Below are 17149 nucleotides of genomic sequence, written 5' to 3'. Positions count from 1 at the left end.
CAGCTGCCTGGTGTGAGGAGCCAGCTGTGCTGGGCATGCTTAGCAGCCTTCAGGGAGGAATACTTGCACCCTGCTTTGCAGTACTGGCCAGGTTCGTAGCTCCACGTGACTGTCGGAGAGAGTCATATTTACAGTAATATAGAGTCTAGGCTTCCTCTAAGGGAATGAAGTGAGGGGAGAGAGCAGCTTAGCATTGCTAAAGGTAACTCCCTTCCCTACAGACTTGCTGTGGAATTTGGGCATTTCAAGTTTGAGAAGAAGCACTTGCCATCAAAGCAAAGCAGCCATGCCGACTTACAAAATTAGGACTGTGGGGTCAGGAGAAAGAGGCCTGGAACGGGTAGCATCACCACTAACTTGAAGCTCAGTTACTAGTTGAGACAGATCACCTACTTATGACAGGGAAAGGAAAAAGATGGCAGCAGAGACGTTAATTTTTTTTTCCAAAGACTTTTATTAATAAACACCTGGAACATTTAAGAGTCACTATGGGCCTTACTTTACATGGAAGTACTGCTTTATTTGTTCTGCCTCATCTTTCCCAACCATCTAAATGACAGCCCAGCCCTAGCTGTTGTCTCTCTTCCCTACCTCGTTTTCCAGCATAGTGGCACATTTACAATCCATATATGCAATACCTATGCCATACCAATGAGCACCGCTCCATGCGCAAGTTACTACACTAACGCAGCTCTGTTGTAGCCGAGGTGCTTAGCCAGAGTTCCCCTGGGCCACGGAAAGGGGCTCCTGAACACTGTTGCTGTATGATTTCACGTCAGATGCAGGATCACCAACTTCTCTCAATAAATAAATTTTATCTTCTAACAGGTTCCAGTGTAGCTTTAGATTCTGAAGATAAATAAAAGAAAGTCTTTCAACATGAAGATTGGCCCTGTACTGAAACAGCAAGATTCACAAGACTACAAATTTAAACCATTTAAGAAAAGTAATACTTGAAGCAGAGGAGGAAATACTCCCTGGTTAGGTGCATCCTCTGATGGGAAGCACAGAAGAGACAAAGGTAATAGTCACTGTCTATACATACCTACAGGCCGTACACATGTAACGCACACATGCACATTCATCTGGAAAAGTGAGGATATGACTATGTGACATAGAGTAGTTAGCCTCTATTTCCTCACCTGCTCTTACTGGAGGGGACTTTCCTCACACTGCGCTATTATCCACTCACTTTTAATGAAACTGTCATCTCAAGTCATGTAAAAATGAGAAGACAACACTAGTATGAGCTTAAGATTTGTTCATGTCTAAACTGCATTAAACTTCCTTTGTATTGCAACAGAAAAAGATGTAAGAGAATCTTGCTGAGTAATTGAGCCTCATTCCCTTTGGTACTTGCACAAGCGTAACATGAAATAAATAAAATTAGCATGCTGTCAGGGCAAGTTGTTTTACAAACACAAGTGTTTTAATTTAAATACTAAGGCCTCCACATTCATTAGAGGATTAAATCCTTAAACACAGGGGTTAGTGAAAGGATAAAGCTCATTTGCCTTCCGGTTTTTAAAACCCTGACATGGCAAGAACACCATGACGAGAACACCGATTCCTTTCTTCCTCCCTTGGAGGCTCCAGCTTAACAAGCGCTGAACAGCAAGTGTAACTCCAAACAAGTGCCTGAAATAATGTTTAGTCAACAGAACTTCCTCACCCTTCAATAGCTTCCAGCTTCAAAAGTTTTCTCTAAAATAAAATAGCGATGAGTTAAGACACTGCAATACCAGGTGGCATTCCAGCACATTACAGCAGTCTGTCAGGGTCTTGATTAAAACTAAAGTCACACACCAGCGACAGGTGATCAGAAGGGTAATTGAACGATGGCAGCCTGTTGGGCCCAATCTGCTCTTCAGTCAGCAAGCCCAGGGCTGAGTTCACTTTCAAGGCGTGCTGGGAATACCAGATATAATCCAGCGTGTGCCGGCACTCTCCTGAGGGCCGGATCTTCCAGGTGGTGTACGGGGGCTCTGACTGCCCATCGGGGCTCAGCAGCTTGTACGCACTGTTTAAGTTGAGGCTGGAGTTGGAAAATTCTCTGTAGACCTCCTCGGTTGGCTCCGCGTTGAAGTCTCCGCAGATGATCAGAGGGATCTTCGCACCTTGGGTGATACTCTTCAGGTTCTGGAGAAGATCGCAGCCTTGCGCGGACCGAAACCTCTCCCAGCCAGTACGGGCTTTCAGGTGAGTGACGGCAATGCAGAACAGTCTCCCAGTTTCATTGCACTTCAGCGTCTGAGCTATGGCCACTTGGTTGGTCTTCAGCTTCATGGCGGTTAGCCGGATGTTAGCACTGTTGATGAGCTCAAAGCGGTCTTTGAGGAAAAACAAGGCGCAGCCATCCGGCCCGTTGTTCTGCTCCACGTCTAGGCACGGGGACCACGGCTTTGGGAAGAAAGTACACTGGTAGCCGAGCCGGCTGAGGAGCGGCTCAAAGGTGTCAAAGTAGTGATCGACTTCTTGCAGGCACAAGATGTCAGGCTTGTATGCAAGGATTTCCTCCAGGATGAGGCACTTCCTCTCTTCCCATTTCAGAGCTTCTATGGGGCACCGAACAAAGTTGTCTTTGCCTTCTCCGAGAGCTGAAATTAGCAGGGAGGGGGATGGGGGGAAAAAAAAAAAAAAGAAGTTACAGATAGCTAAAACGGGCTGTCTTCCCCAGGTTTTGCAGAGGCCAGAGGCAAGGCTCGGCTCTCGGGAGCCACCTGCCACCTTGCAGCAGCCAGTAGCTGCTTGCAGCTCCGCACGAGCGCAGGCGGTCTGTCACAGTGCAAGAGGTTGCAACGGGAAGTGGCACGAGGCTTTCGCAACGCTTTGCTTTCTCTGTAAAACACATGCACATCGGTTTACATGCAGGTGATGGGTTTTTCAGGAGTAGCTGCTGAATTGAAGGGTGCCAGGCTTGCCAAAAGGTGTGAGAACCCCTCCTCAAAACACTGAAGTCTCTCCAGAAAAATTAAGTTCCCTTTACAGATACAAGTTAGATTAAAGACTTCTTCCCCCTCTTCCCAAAAGTCACTACACTGTGGGAAGTGCTTCCACATGTGGCTGCCACAGCTTAAGCCTAAGAAAAAACGCAGTGGGATAGGAGTGACTTAACTGCAGAATGTTAAGGCAGTCCCTACGCGGGGGATTTCCCGCACCAAAAGATTTTAAGATGAGGCTGTTGCATAGGTCAATTTACAGCCTTGATTTTAGGGGTCCGAGAAAAAAAACAGTTAAAATTATTTTGAAGAATTAAGAATTCCTGTAACACATCTGAATCCCTGAATAGTTCACCGATAAACTAATTCGAAAACTTGTACAGAAGCTTTACAAAGAATAAAAATTAGGGAAGGATGAGTCTTTCCTGGGGGTTAACAACTATCTAAAAGCAATGGGTCAGCTTTTTGAATATACTGCGTTCAGTTAAGACAGGCATTCAGAACTACCTTTGGCATCTCAGTTGCAAGGAGAGACCTTTTTTCCTTTCCTATAGAAGGGAAGGCAAGCCACCATTTCAAGTGCTGAAAATCTCCCCCTCCCCAGCCCTCAGTTGCGCCTCACGTAATTCACCTCTCTCCCTTTGTTCTGCCAGTGCCAGGCATGCCTAACTACGTAGACACATCTGCATTTAAAGGTGTTCATTGCTGCGTTTGATCTCAAGGACACACCTTGAGCTTGGAGGCAGCTCCTACCTTGGGCAAGGATGTTCCACTGCATGACCCGAATGGGGCGGTGGTTACTGGCAGTGTTTTGCTTCAGGTCCACAAAGTCCCTCTGAAACCGGGGTGGCCGTTTCTGCAGAACGATCTGACATTCCTCCAGCAAATCCTTGGGGTCTATAGGATCCAGCCGCGTTGAGTCCGGCTGCTCCAGGCAGTCCTGGTGCTGGGACACGGCACTGCTGCTCAGCGTCTTGGCGAGCGCGCTGTAGAGCCGGCTGCTGCTGTTTCCCATGGAACACACTGGAAAGGAAAAAATGGCGTTAGAGATGTCCACCGTGACTCTTCTCACCACCTGGGTGCCTTACAGAAAACCTTGTTACAGTGCCAGCGATTTGTGGTTTGTGCAGGAGCCCATTCCTGAATCTGAGATAAAATAAGAAGGATGCAGAGCTAGGGTTAGTTCTGTCCACAGTCTCCTCGTGTTTTGCTTATTATCAGGGGCTGCTAACCTCTGCAGCATGCAAACAGTCTGGTTTAAGACATTGTGCAGGAGTCTTTCGTCCAGAATAGCAGGGCTAAGATTAACTTCTACATGTGGTGCAGGAAACAGAAGAGAGTGTACTTTTTCCCTCCTCACAGAGGAGAGAGCCCAGCAGGTAGACAAATACTGCTCGCTCCTTATTTCATGGGCAGCATTTGCCTCTAATGGAGACGGCGCTCTGCCCGCCCCGGTACCCTGTGCCTATCTGGGATGCGGGATGCCTCCGGGCTGCGGGCCTCCTGCCTGCAGAGCAGCAAGCAGGGTGACTCACCCCCTCGGGTTAATATTTAATAGCAAGCTCGGATACAGCTTCATTTGCCCCAGAAGCAGCAACGTTTTCAGGAGCACGGAGCGGCCGGATGCTTCTGCTGTGCCCCAGCTCGGCAGCTTCCAGCGCACCCCGCGGTCCTGCGATCCTCCCAGGCCCCAGCGACCTCCCGCTCCTTTGGCCATCTTAAGCACACGTCCTGCAAATAAGCCGCTGTCCCCCAGCCCTGTGTCTCCTGCAGGTCCCCCCATCCCACACAGGGTCACAGCTACCACAGGGGTGGGTGCGTGTCCCGCTCCGTTTTGCTCTTTGGCTTACACGCAGGAGGTGGCCACAGCCACCTTAGCAGGGGTTGAGCAGCAGGGTCACCCCTTTCAGACAGCAGCCCTCAGGACTACCGTGCTCTAAAATACCTCCTCCTCCCACTTCACAGGAGCACAACCAGTACCGCGCTGTGCAGCTCTACGTGCCCTGAGGCTTGCTCGCTGCAAACACACAGGAGACTGTTAGCATTGAGGGCAGCTGTGGAGGAGTTTGCACAGAGTTCATGATATTTCTACGCATCTCTGCAACAAGTCCCTGGCGTGGCCGTGCATGCCCCAAGATCTCCTCCAGCATTTCCTCAGGGGGAGGGGTTTGCTCTGAAGTGCCACCCTTGCCACAGCGCGTGGGGAGTACTCGGAAGGAGGCTGTGTTTGCGCTTTTCCGTGCTTGGCGCTCTGCCCAAGTAGCGTGCCCGGACACTTGGGTTTCCCCTCAGACACAGGCAGGAAGAGCAGCGCTCGTACCACAGCGACTTGGGCAACAGGCAACGCTAACAGAATTTTGCTGTTGTCTCACCTTATTTACTCTGAATGCCTTTTGCAAAGGTAATCTTGAGCAAAAGAACTTCAGTTTTGCAATGCTGTTGGGCCCCAGCAGTTTTTAAGTAAGTTTATTTGTACCTTTGAGTTGCTTAAAAATGGAAGAGACTTGTTATGTCATGCTCATATCTTGCGGTAGATTTGGGGTGCTACCCAACACACTTGCTCGTTCAGCCTTTGCTAGCCTGAACTACAGCATCACCGTATGATAGCGACAGACCTGGCTAGAGGGGAAGGTAGGAAGATGGAAGCCTTAACAGTTCAATAAAGATACTTAGAAGGAGTAAAAGATAAAAGAAAGACCCTGCAGCAGAAGCCTCATGTCCTTGTCTTTAGGAAAATGGGTACTTTTAAAGACACTAAAAAAATACTTGCTTTAACATATGTTTTGTACGTGTAAGCCAGTGGAACAGTGCCTCTGAACAGTTCTAAGAAAGTCGTAAACTGGGAATTTAAATTGGATGTGGGACGTCCCTCCCCATCCCCATCCTTTCAGTTAAAGTTTAAAGTACCAGAGGAGTTCCTCAAACTGAGATGCGAGCTTGGGCTCACAAGCATGAATGTCTTTCTAGGGGGACTGTGTTTAAAGCGTTTCAGTTTCCGCAGTCTGCCTCGGTTTACAATTCTTGTCAAGAAGCCAAGTAGTGCTGAAGTAGAAGAAATGCCATTTAACAGTGAGGGAAGGAGGCCCAAACACGAACTCCCTAAGCAGATCCCCAACACGGCTGCGAGGGGACGGGGAGCCGGAATGAAAGAGTGCTCTGTGCTGCTTACGGAAGGCTCCGGCTTACACACCACCAGAGCTGCCAGGCAGCCATGCAGAAACTCAAAGAAATCAACAGAGCTTTTAATGAAAGCTCCACAGGAGCTCCTCGCCTATTTTTGGGGTAGGTACAGCCCCTAGTTAAGTGCTGCAACTGGAGAGCAGTACACGGTGCTTTCTGTTCCCTCGGGGATGCCGTCGGCATCAGCCCCGCACGCCCTTGCCCTTCCCTCCTGGCACAGCACCAGCCGGGCCGTGGGATGCCCGTGCGGAGGCAGTGCCTTCTGCGCAGCCCCTGCCGGGCCATGGATGAACGTGGCTCGTGCAGGGCTCTCCAAGGGAATAACGGAGAGTTATTCTGCTCCAAGAAGCCATTAGCTAGAGCCTAGGCAGCTCATTGCTTGACCCGAATCAGAGGGAGGATGTTGAAAGGGACCAGCTAGGTGCAACGCATCTGGAGCCAAAAGCCTACCCTAAAGCTCTGAGCAGCTCATGGCTGTTACAGCGGGATGAAGTCTGTGTTCAGTCATGCTGCAGACAGAGCCAGAGTATTGTCTAAATCTCACCGTCCCTGGGGTCATGGGGTGTCCAGCCCTTTATGGGGAGTCAGGCATAGCCTAACCTGCATGGGATGCGCTACAGCCCAGATCTGACAGCTTTTGAAGTCAGCAATGTCTCAGGAAGGAAAAAGAGCTTCTGTCTGCTTTTGAGAGCCCAGGGAAGGCTGGCTGAAAGAGAGCCTGGGCTGTAAATCAAATGCTTTCAGGCCTGTTGTAGGTAGCTTGGGAGTCCTTGGCTGAAGAGGGACTCCAGCGGGAAGACTCCAGCTTAAGATGACTGATGAACCGCGCAAATTCTTTGTCCCCAAAGTGCTGAAACCATCACAGCACAGACTGAATTGTACCGCAGAACAGGGACCAGACCAGCAACCCGAACATTGAAACTCCAAGCACAAAATCCGTTTGTTACTTTTGCAATGCTTAATGTGTCCGTGGCAGCGAGGCAAGTACAAGGGCACCATTCTGAGATCCTTACAGTCAGAGTTAAATGACCTGTAACTTGCTGGCATAAGGTCTGCTGCCGGCGCTGTGACACCGTGGTGCTGGTGTATGCAGAGGAACAAGCGGACTCCTGAGCTTGCACTTTAGCAGTGGGTGGTGAACATGGAAGCGGTTCTCTTGCTGCAATGTTGCAATAGGGAACGTCAGCTCAGCGATTACTATTCAAGGTGCTTAAAATAATAATGATAAAAAAAATCCTTCCTCTCAGCAAGGGTGGTGCCTCAGCACAGTAAGGGCAGGGGAAGAGTTTAAACTGTTCATTAAAATTCAGAAGAACAAGGCACAAAGTTCAGGGTTTCTTGTGTCATCTAGCAATAGCACAGAAGAGATGAACTTCTGGGACCTCAGGCAATGAGCAGTCATGGGCTTTATTTTAAGGACTTTGCTTCAAAGATGAGGGCTGCAGCAGGGTATCAGAGCCAGGGCCCTTCCCTTTTTGGTAAGGTGAACAGCGTTCTGGTTTGCCTTCTTTTCATCTCCTACCTCCCAGCACTGCTTTTGGCTGAGAGCCCCCACCTTGCTCCCTGCAGGGATTTCAGTGCCAGGTGAGCAGCCCCACCACACCTGCAGCCTGGTCCCGTAGCTGCATCAGCCTCCTCAGCCGAGGAGGCCGGCAGCAGCCAGAGGCCCTCCCCGCAGCCCCAATTCTAGGAGAAATTTGGCAGACGCCATCCCCACGTGACAAATCCTACGCTACAGGGTATCACGCTACATGTACAGCCTTGTTTGGGCCAGCAGTGGGATCGCAGCCCTGGGCCACCCGCGCTCAAAGTGGCGGGTGCTGCTGCTTGGAGTTCGGGTCCTGATTTTGGCACCTAGGCCAGTCTTATGTAGAGGGGAGTTGGGATCCTCATATGGGGATTCGGAGAGCTCATCGCAGCAAGGGGGGTGCTGCCTAGGCAACACCAGGAAGGAGAGGGAACCTCACTCACATCCTGCCCCGAGTGATGGACAGAATCAGTACTTGGCACAAGCTCTGGAAACGCTTTTTCTCACGAGCGCTCTAATCATGAGCTCAGCTCCGCCAGCTCGCAGGCACATACGCTCCTCTTCCCTGTAGCTCCGTGAAGCTTCCATCCTGCCATTTGGCATCCTGGCCTGGCTTCAGCAGGAAGAATGGAAGCACCCTACCCCAGCCGGGCTTGTACACCCCTCCTGTAACAGCACCGACAGGGAACGGACACGCTTCACCCCAACCCCAGCTGAGGATGGTAGGGAAAAGCAGATCTCCTGCAGGCCAGGAAAGCAATACAGCCTCAGGTACTGCATAAAGGGTGTCGGACATACAACCTCTCCCACCAGCACGGCCTGCAGCGAAGGTGGCCGCTGCCCCAGCCTCCACCGGCAGCCGCTCCTCCGGGTGCGCATTTTTAGCCACAGCCAGAGGCAAGCTGCTTGTCAGCACATGTGGCGCAAGGCTGTATCCAAACTGCAGAGGCCCGGCGGGTGCGTCACCGCTCCGAGCCTCGCCGCAGGGCAGAGGGGAGGGAGCGTGGCGCGTGCCAAGGCGTCATCCTCACAGGGACTCCAGGCACAGCGTGCACCCGAGGACGTGCGGGACCTCGGACGCTTTCCAAGTCTCATTTTGAGAACGAGGAACGGGGCGTAGTCATTGACACCTAATGGTACAGGCAAACAGGAACCTTGACGGCTTAGCATCACCGCCTTTGCCTGCCGGAGGGTAAGCTGGGCTTTTCCCAGTCTCTAGTAGAAAAAAAAACCCACCGTGAGTCAAGTTTAAGCACATCCTACGCAAGGCGCAACACTGGAAGAGAAGGGAACGGCTCGGCTAGCTGGCAGCACGCTTCTGACAGCGGGACAACGACACCGACCCGTTTGGACACTGGAAGAGCCACCCCACAAGTATTTGGGTTTGTTCCACGCAGCCAGCCTGCCTTTGGGCGCAGAGCGATGAGCCCTTCGCCCAGCCCTCGCTGGAACCCTTCCGCAGCGCCCAGGTGTCGCTTGCCCAGGCTGGGCGAGCAAAAGCCACCGGCCGCCGCTTTAAAATTCAAGGGTCAGCTCCGTTTTTGGGGGTACGACTAGGGCAAGGCGGCTTGCGGAGGAGCGGCACCCACGCCGCTGCGGGGTGATTTGGGGGATGAGAACCCCGACGCTCCCGCCCCGCCTGGGCAACGGGACCCAGCGCCTCCCGCCCGCGGCCCCGCCCGAGCCCTGCAGCCGCTTCCCGGCGGCCCGGGGCGGCCCCAGACACCCCCCCCCCCGCCCCTCCGGTACCCACCTGCGCGGGGCGCTGCCCCCGGGGCGGGCGGGCCGACCACCGCCGCTGCTGCCGGCGGGGGCCCGCGGGGCCGCGGCAGGAGGGAGGCGGAGGCCGGGGCGCAGCAGAGGGCGGGCAGCGCCGAGCACAGGCAGCGCGCAGGGCCCTGGTACATGCTCCCGGCGGGACGGACGGACAGACGGACGGGAACAGGACGGGAGGACACCGGCAGCGGCTCCCGCGCCCGCCCCGCGGCCGCGCTTATAGCGGCGGCGGCGCCCAGCGCGGCCGGGACATCCGGCACCTACCACCCGCACCGGGGCGGGGGGGACGGACACACACACATACGACGACACACGGACGCGGACGCGGACACGGACACACCGCGTGCGCCGCCGCCCGCACCGAGCCCGCCCGCGGGGGTCGGCGTCTCCCGCCGCCGCTCCGCTCCTCCCGGGGGCGGCGCCCGGCGGCCGCGCATTCACACCCCCCCCCCCCCGCCGCCGCCGCGGAGTGGTCTCGCCCAGCGGAGGTTTCCCGCGGGTGACGTCAAAGCGAGGAGCGTCCTGTTCCCACGGCCGTCACGGCGCGGGGCTTGGCGGCCCCGGGGCCTCCTCCTCCCCCCCCCGGGGCCGGTTGGGCCGTGGCTGTCGGCAGGGGGGGAGCGCCCCCCCCCCCCCCCCCCCCCCCCCCCCCCCCAACGCGTGGTGCCGGCCGCCCTGGGCTCGCGCAGGCCGCCGTGCAAGGCGCGCGGGGTTGCGTCACACGGGAGCGGCGCGGCCCCCCCCCCCCCCCCCCCCGCCGGTCCCCAAAACCACGGGCAGGGACGGGCGTGGCATCCCGCCTGGGAGCCTGCGGGGCGCTGGGGGGGGGGGGGGGGTGTTGGGGTCACCCCTCGCAATGGGGGCCTCGCCCCCCACGCGGGGAGCTGGGGGTCCCTTAGCTGCGTGGGGCGGGAGGGCCCGAGGGGAGCCGGGCTCTCCCTCAGCCGAAATTCAGGCAGCGCCCGCGGCCGGTGCGCACGGGCTGGGCGCGCGCTCCGCTTGCGGGAACGTGGCGTTTCCCGCCGCGTTGCGTGTTGCGCGCCTTCGACGCAATAGAGGGGCCGCTGGCGGCAGGTGGGCGCCCTCGGCGAGGGGCGCCGCTACGGGAGCGGGCGGCGTGGCGTCAGGCCCCGCTCTGCTCCAAACCTCCCTGCTTTCCCCCGAGTTTCCCTCCCCGGGAGGGCTGGGAGCGGGGCACGACGCCCGACCCCCGCGGTTCGGTGCCCCGGTACCACCGCGCTCGGGGCGATGGTTCCAGCTGGCTGCCGGCGCGGTCGCAGCCAGGCGCCGGCAGCGAGAGGCAAAAACACCGGGCAGGCTCCACCGCCGAGCCACAAGCCAAGTTTGGGAGAGGATCGTAACTTCGCCCTTCGCGCCGTCAGGGTGAATTACTTGCAGGCTGCCCTTAGGGGTGACGTGCCGCCTCTCTCCGTAGGGGTGACGTGCCGCCTCTCCGTAGGTCTGACGTGCCGCCTCTCTCCATAGGGATGATGTGCCAGCTCTCTCCGTAGGGGTGACGTGCCACCTCTCTCCGTAGGGGTGACGTGCCACCTCTCTCCGTAGGGATGACATGCCAGCTCTCTCCGTAGGGATGACGTGCCAGCTCTCTCCGTAGGGATGACGTGCCGCCTCTCTCCATAGGTCTGACGTGCCAGCTCTCTCCATAGGGATGACATGCCACCTCTCTCCGTAGGTCTGACGTGCCACCCCTCCGTAGGGGTGACGTGCCGCCTCTCTCCATAGGGATGACGTGCCGCCTCTCTCCGTAGGGATGACGTGCCGCCTCTCTCCATAGGGATGACGTGCCAGCTCTCTCCGTAGGGGTGACGTGCCGCCTCTCCGTAGGGGTGACGTGCCACCTCTCTCCATAGGGATGACGTGCCAGCTCTCTCCGTAGGGATGACGTGCCAGCTCTCTCCGTAGGGATGACGTGCCGCCTCTCTCCGTAGGGATGACGTGCCGCCTCTCCGTAGGGGTGACGTGCCGCCTCTCTCCATAGGGATGACGTGCCGCCTCTCCGTAGGGGTGACGTGCCAGCTCTCTCCGTAGGGATGACGTGCCGCCTCTCTCCGTAGGGGTGACGTGCCAGCTCTCTCTGTAGGGATGACGTGCCAGCTCTCTCCGTAGGGATGACGTGCCGCCTCTCTCCGTAGGGATGACGTGCCGCCTCTCTCCGTAGGGATGACGTGCCGCCTCTCCGTAGGGGTGACGTGCCGCCTCTCTCCATAGGGATGACGTGCCAGCTCTCTCCGTAGGGGTGACGTGCCGCCTCTCTCCGAGCCGCCGCCGAAGGAGATTCCGCAGCCCCTCAGAGCTCCCAGAAACCTGCGGCTGCTTTTGTGGCTGGGCACGCGTGCGGGCACGCCTCGGGGTGCACGGGAAGGGGAATTTTCACGTTCCTGGGGACTAAACCGGCCTTCCGGGGCCGGAAGCGAATACCAGGTGTCATCGGAAAGGTGGGACTCCTCTTTTCCTTTTTCTCATCCTCTGATGCGACGAGAGCTCCAACTCTGTAGGGCGGCGTAGGCGCTTGCCTTCCCGAAGCGCGGCAGCCTGCCCCGCGTTCCCCAGCGCGGGAAGGGGATTGCGCCTGGGCTTGGCTCTGGGAGACGCGAAGAGCGGTCGATCGCTGCCCTTGTTCTCGCAGCCTTTTAGCCTACTTGAAGACCCTTCGTCATGGGCCTTCTTGGCCTTTCCCTTTTTTCCCCCCTACTTCCTTCAGTTCATGTCTTCTAAATCGCCTTTTTCTTCGCTGCGCTTCCCCGCTGCGCCCTCCTGGCGCTCATCCCACCGTGAATTTGCCCTCGCCTCTTCTGCGGCCGTGCCGTGTTACTCTCCATTCCAGTCACAGACCTCTGTATTTGCCAGGTCCTTCCCTACGGATGGCACCCGCAGCGCAAGGGCTCCCGCAGGAGCTCTTTCCTCCCCTTTCGAAGGCAGGTGCATCGTTTGTTTTTCTTCCGTCACCTGGGACCGCTCTTCTTGCCCGGATTTTGGAAGGGACTTGCTAGGGCCTCAGAGATGGCTTGGGAGAATTTCTGGAGCTTTCTGGGGTGATGGAGGTATCCGTTCGCTTGCTTTCTGCCCATCCCCTACTTACTTTGCTTCCCCGCTTCAGACTTCTCTGTGTCTTCCTCTCATTTCTAGAGCTGTTTTTAAGGCCTTGTACCATTTTGATGCTTTGAACCCTCTTGACTCTGACTAATTTTGGTGATGAGCCACCCTGATTTCATCCCTGAAGGCTTGTGCTACTCTTCTTATTCTCATCTGTAATTTTTTATATATATATATATGTATATATATAAAAATGTCTGTCTATCTCTCATTTCCTTTTTAATTGTCAAAGCATAGATGGTGGTAGTCTCAGAAGTTCTCTCCTGACAGTGTTTTTCTTTCTCCGCTGCTTTTCTGTTACAGAAGAGAGAAAGTTGGAATACGCATAGAGCCGCTGCGGTTTCAGAGGTGGGTCCTAGAGCTGGGTGCTTAAGCTTAGGCCTGGACGTGGGTAGGCTCATCTACCCCTAGCTAAGCAAAATGTTTGGTACTCTAATGATTAAATGATTTAAAATGAAGATAGCTAAAGAACAAGGAAGATAATTAACAACGTTTTAAGGTAGGTAATCAGTACCCTGCTAACTTCTTCAGTTTTGTTTTCTGTGAAATGAAGCAGTTGTGCTGCCTGCCCTCGGGAGAGATCTGCCAGCGCAGGGAAGAGGTGGCCGGAGAGCTGTGGAGGGAAGGGCTGGAGCTCGGCTTTGTCCGCTTTCAGACACTGGGACCGCTCCTTGCAGATCTCTCGGCTCTGATTCATATCCTCTCCACTTCAGATCTACGTGGCAGAGGTTTGATTGCCATGCGAAAACTCTGAGCCCTGGTTCCTTGCTAACCAGACTCGGTGCCTGACTGGGCTTATCTACTCTCCAGTCTGGGCGCCCTTATCAGAAGGGCAAACTCATGACTAAGAGTTTATTTCCATGCCTGTTGTGTGTAATGATCTGTAACCAGCTTTTTTTTTTTTTCCCCCTTTCTAGAAGGCCAGACGCTTCTGGAAGGAAAGAGTGGTTGGTGGTCCAAGTAATCCATGAGCTAGCCTAATGGCCCCGCCGTTTCTGGCAGGATTTGGCAAAGAAAATATAAAACAGCAGTGGCCTTAGGGATAGGTAACCCAGGTTTTGCTGCATTATCTGCAACAACGCTGCTGACAGATTACAGACTTGGTGACGGGGAAGCTGCTGGCTGACTTTGTGGTCCCGCTCAGGAGAGGAGGCAGCTGGGCCCTTCCCTGAGCTCCGTGTCCTCCGCAGTCAGGCAGTCGCTGACGTTCAGGTGCGTCTTAGCCTGATGGCTCTTCATTCTGCTTCTCCTGCCCCATGGCAAAACCCTTTGCCCCCAGAGCTGGCTGCTCGTCCTCCCTGCCGCCGCTCCCCGCCTCCTGCTCCAGCAGGTTTCACGGAGCTGCTCGCTGCCCAGAGCACTCAGCAGTCGTGACTGGGAGGAATCATATGTTTATTATTCAGTTTATTACTCTGGTGACTCGAATAGCTGGGTTTAGGCCAAACCACCTCCTCATGTGATCTGCGAGGAGGAAGGAGAGAAGGTTTTCCGCTGTACTGAATGTGCTTTTGTCTGCTGGTTTGGGTGTTGGCTTTCCTAAGCCGTGTGTGACCAAGCCAGCGTGACGATAACAAAGGTGGTTTTGAAAGAAACAAAAGTTACTGATGATGCATGAAGCTGTTTTCCATACCTACCGCTTTGTTCCTGGGATTTGGGAAGAATGGTGATTTAGCTCCAAAATACGAATCGGTGTTTGTTTGGCGTCTCTCAGGGTGATGCAAAAGTCCTAATAGCCTGCCACAGAAAATAAAATTCTTCAGAAAATACACAAAAGATGCAATTAATTTTAGGGACATGTGACTTAGAGAAAAGAGAGAAGTTTCTTCAGAAAGCCATCTCAGCTATCACATGCACATCTGGCTGATGTTTCCACTAGCTGGGAACAGTGAGAAGTGATCCAGGACATATAGACGGCGAGAAATGCTTTTTTCTTAACTTTTTGACCAGTTTCTTACCTTGGAGATGCTGATGTTTCAAACATACTGGTTAGCGGACAGACTGTTAATCCTTTTCCAGTGCTGTGGAAATCCCAGGCCCAGTGGAACTATATTACTTATTAAAAGATACGCGTATGACTAAGGTTTTTCCAGCACATAGTAAAACCAGTGATTTCCACAAATGCCGCTTCCTTGGGATTAATAACGAGCTGAGGATAATGATTCTTCCACCTCCTTGGTCTGGCAGCTCTTCCCAACCGGTCGCCCCTATGTCAGGAAAGCGCTTGTGCTGCGCTTGGTACTGCTGCCCTAACACTGCCAGCATTTTCAGCTTGGAAAAAAGCGTGATCTGAAAGGAAGCTATGATCCTGGGGGGGGATGGACAGTAATCACTGAAATATCACGGTGGATTAACAGGAAAAAAAGCTGTGGCAGTTTGCCTCTGCGCAGCACGGATGGCTGCGAGCGCGGTCTTTTCTGCCTTCATGGTGCACACACATCCCAGCACCTTCTTATTTCTCCCACGAGGGAAGCCATCGCCCGGGGTGGCGGCTGCTGGCTGCTTTCCCATGGGATGCCTTGCACCCCCGGGATGCCCCTTTGCCCTGATGCATCCCCAGGAGCCCTTCAGCTCCCCGCCATCTCCCTGCCCTGGGGCATTCTCCCTCCCCAAGCGGTGGGGCTGGAAGTGCTCGCCTGCTCTCCCCTCCATGCCTTGCCTTGGTTTTGGGCACCTGGGAAGAAGCTGGGAGCCAGGACTCGGTGGCAGACGGGATCTCGGTAGGTTTTAGGGAGGCTGCCCTGAAAGAGCTTCACCTGAGGTGGCAGCAGGGCAGAGACTGGATGTTTAAAACAGGCAGCGTTGCCATAGATAGCTGAGATAGCTTTCCAAAGCACTCAGCTCTGATTTCTCAAGCGTTTCAGTGACTAAAGCATCTCAGAAAGTGGAGCTTTGCCACTTTAACCCAATATCTGTCTCCCTGAGAAATGAGTAGCAATAAGCCTGGGCAGCAGTGGTAAAGTCTTCCACGCAGCTAAGGAGGAGAGAGGGAACGATAGTGATGCTTCTGACATTTTGTTAAATAAACATGCATGTCACTTCATCTCAGATATGAGTATACACTGCAGTGCGGGTGATTTAAATAGGGCACGGCATGTTTAGAAGTAGGTGTCTGCCTAAGAGGTGTCTGCCTGTTGAATCAAAATTTCCAAGACTTCTACTGGCGGCAGCCCGCCTTTGGCTTGGCTTGCTCGGTAACTCTCTGAATCTACTTTCTGACACTTAGTAATTTTTTGAATAATTACTTACGCTCGGAAGACCTGCTACCTAGCTTCTTGGGGCAAAGCCGTTTTCATTTCCTTTTGTAATGCTAGCGCTGTTGAAGGGAATTGGTGTGTGGATAGCTCTCCTTAGAGCCACTGCAGCCACTTGTGCCGCCGTACTCGCCTGTGGCTGACGGAGGGAAGGATGATTCATTTCCATTTAGCACATGAGGGAAAATATTTCCATTCAACCCTTAGTCTGTTTTCTGAGAGACAGAAGAGGGCACATCGTCCATTTAGGACGTCAGTGTGACCATCAGCGTTTTGGTGATAGCTTCTTTCAGCAGATTGCAAAACGATGTATTTGATTCCTGCACCAAGAAAACAACCTCCAAGCAGGGGCTGAAATTCCAGCTTGCCGGGACGATGAGCCTGAGCTGGGAGCAGAGGGGAAGAGCGGGAAGGGCCATGCCAGAGAGCTTCAACTCTGGCGTTGTACGGTTTTGAATTATTTTGTTATAGAACCTCACGCTGGCATCGCTAAGGGGTGGTGAAGGAGCTTCCCGTGCTCCTGCCCTTACGCACTGGGCAGCTGCGGTCTGGGGTGGGGAATGTCTGCCTGGTTTTAGGGGTGAGCATCTCTGCCTGCTGACTGCGGTGTGGCCTGCGACAAACCCGGACACCGGCTACCTCAGCGTGTGCGTTGCTTGCGCGGATTGTGGTGCTGGTTAGCAGGCTTGAGACCCAGAGGTGAGGCGTAATGGGGACCACCTGGGCACCCCGCCATCTCCCCAGCTGACTGCCGAAGCCCTTGAGATCACCCCGTGTCCTGTTTCCAGTCCCATTTGAGCAGGCTCAGCTGTTTTTCCAGTGGTAGGGGAGCAATACTTACACCCTGCCTGATCTGAACAGTTTATAAATCAGAGTCCCAGAGTTTTCCTGTCTGAGTAACTGTATTTTGGAAGCTGCTCTGCAAATCACACATGGGATATTTATGTACTAAGCTGCATTGCTGCTGTCTGGGCTCCTCTTGAAAAGCAAAGTGATGGGTACTGACGGAGAACTGTTGTCTTTGATGTGGAAGTGCTGAGGATCCTTGGCTAGGCACCGCGCTCCTCAGGTAAAATGGTGTTAATGTTCATCTTGGGAAATAAATGCAACTTCTGTTTTTCACACTTTATTACCCTGGTTTCACGGTACCTTGGCGTCTCGGTAAATAAGCTTGCCAGTCATCAGTTTCCAGCCAGTAAATTTGTAATTGAAGAGGGGCTGGAGCGGTGGAGCTGGCAGCCAAGCCCGGGGCTGGACTTTCCCCCCCGGGGGTGTGCTCGGCCGCGGCGCGGTGGTTGGGCTGCCCCGGAGGCAGGGTTGCAGGCAGCTCCCGCTGCCCGGCCGGCATCCAGCCCTGGCTG

At 54.5% G+C, this 17149-nt stretch overlaps 1 protein-coding gene across 1 annotated transcript; it reads right to left on the bottom strand.

The window, feature by feature from the left end:
* Positions 1-487: 487 nt before the first annotated feature.
* NOCT (nocturnin) lies at positions 488-9554 on the bottom strand. Its single transcript, XM_075709366.1, has 3 exons — positions 9401-9554; positions 3693-3962; positions 488-2597 (listed from the first exon to the last, which is right to left on the bottom strand). Exons 1-3 carry the CDS (start codon positions 9552-9554, stop codon positions 1762-1764), a joined length of 1260 nt encoding a protein of 419 aa, XP_075565481.1. The 3' UTR covers positions 488-1761.
* Between the last annotated feature and the right edge of the window lie 7595 nt (positions 9555-17149).

Source organism: Pelecanus crispus, chromosome 4, assembly GCF_030463565.1.
Source record: "Pelecanus crispus isolate bPelCri1 chromosome 4, bPelCri1.pri, whole genome shotgun sequence".
NCBI classification, from domain to species: Eukaryota; Metazoa; Chordata; class Aves; order Pelecaniformes; family Pelecanidae; genus Pelecanus; species Pelecanus crispus.
This window is presented reverse-complemented; position numbering and strand designations above follow the sequence as displayed.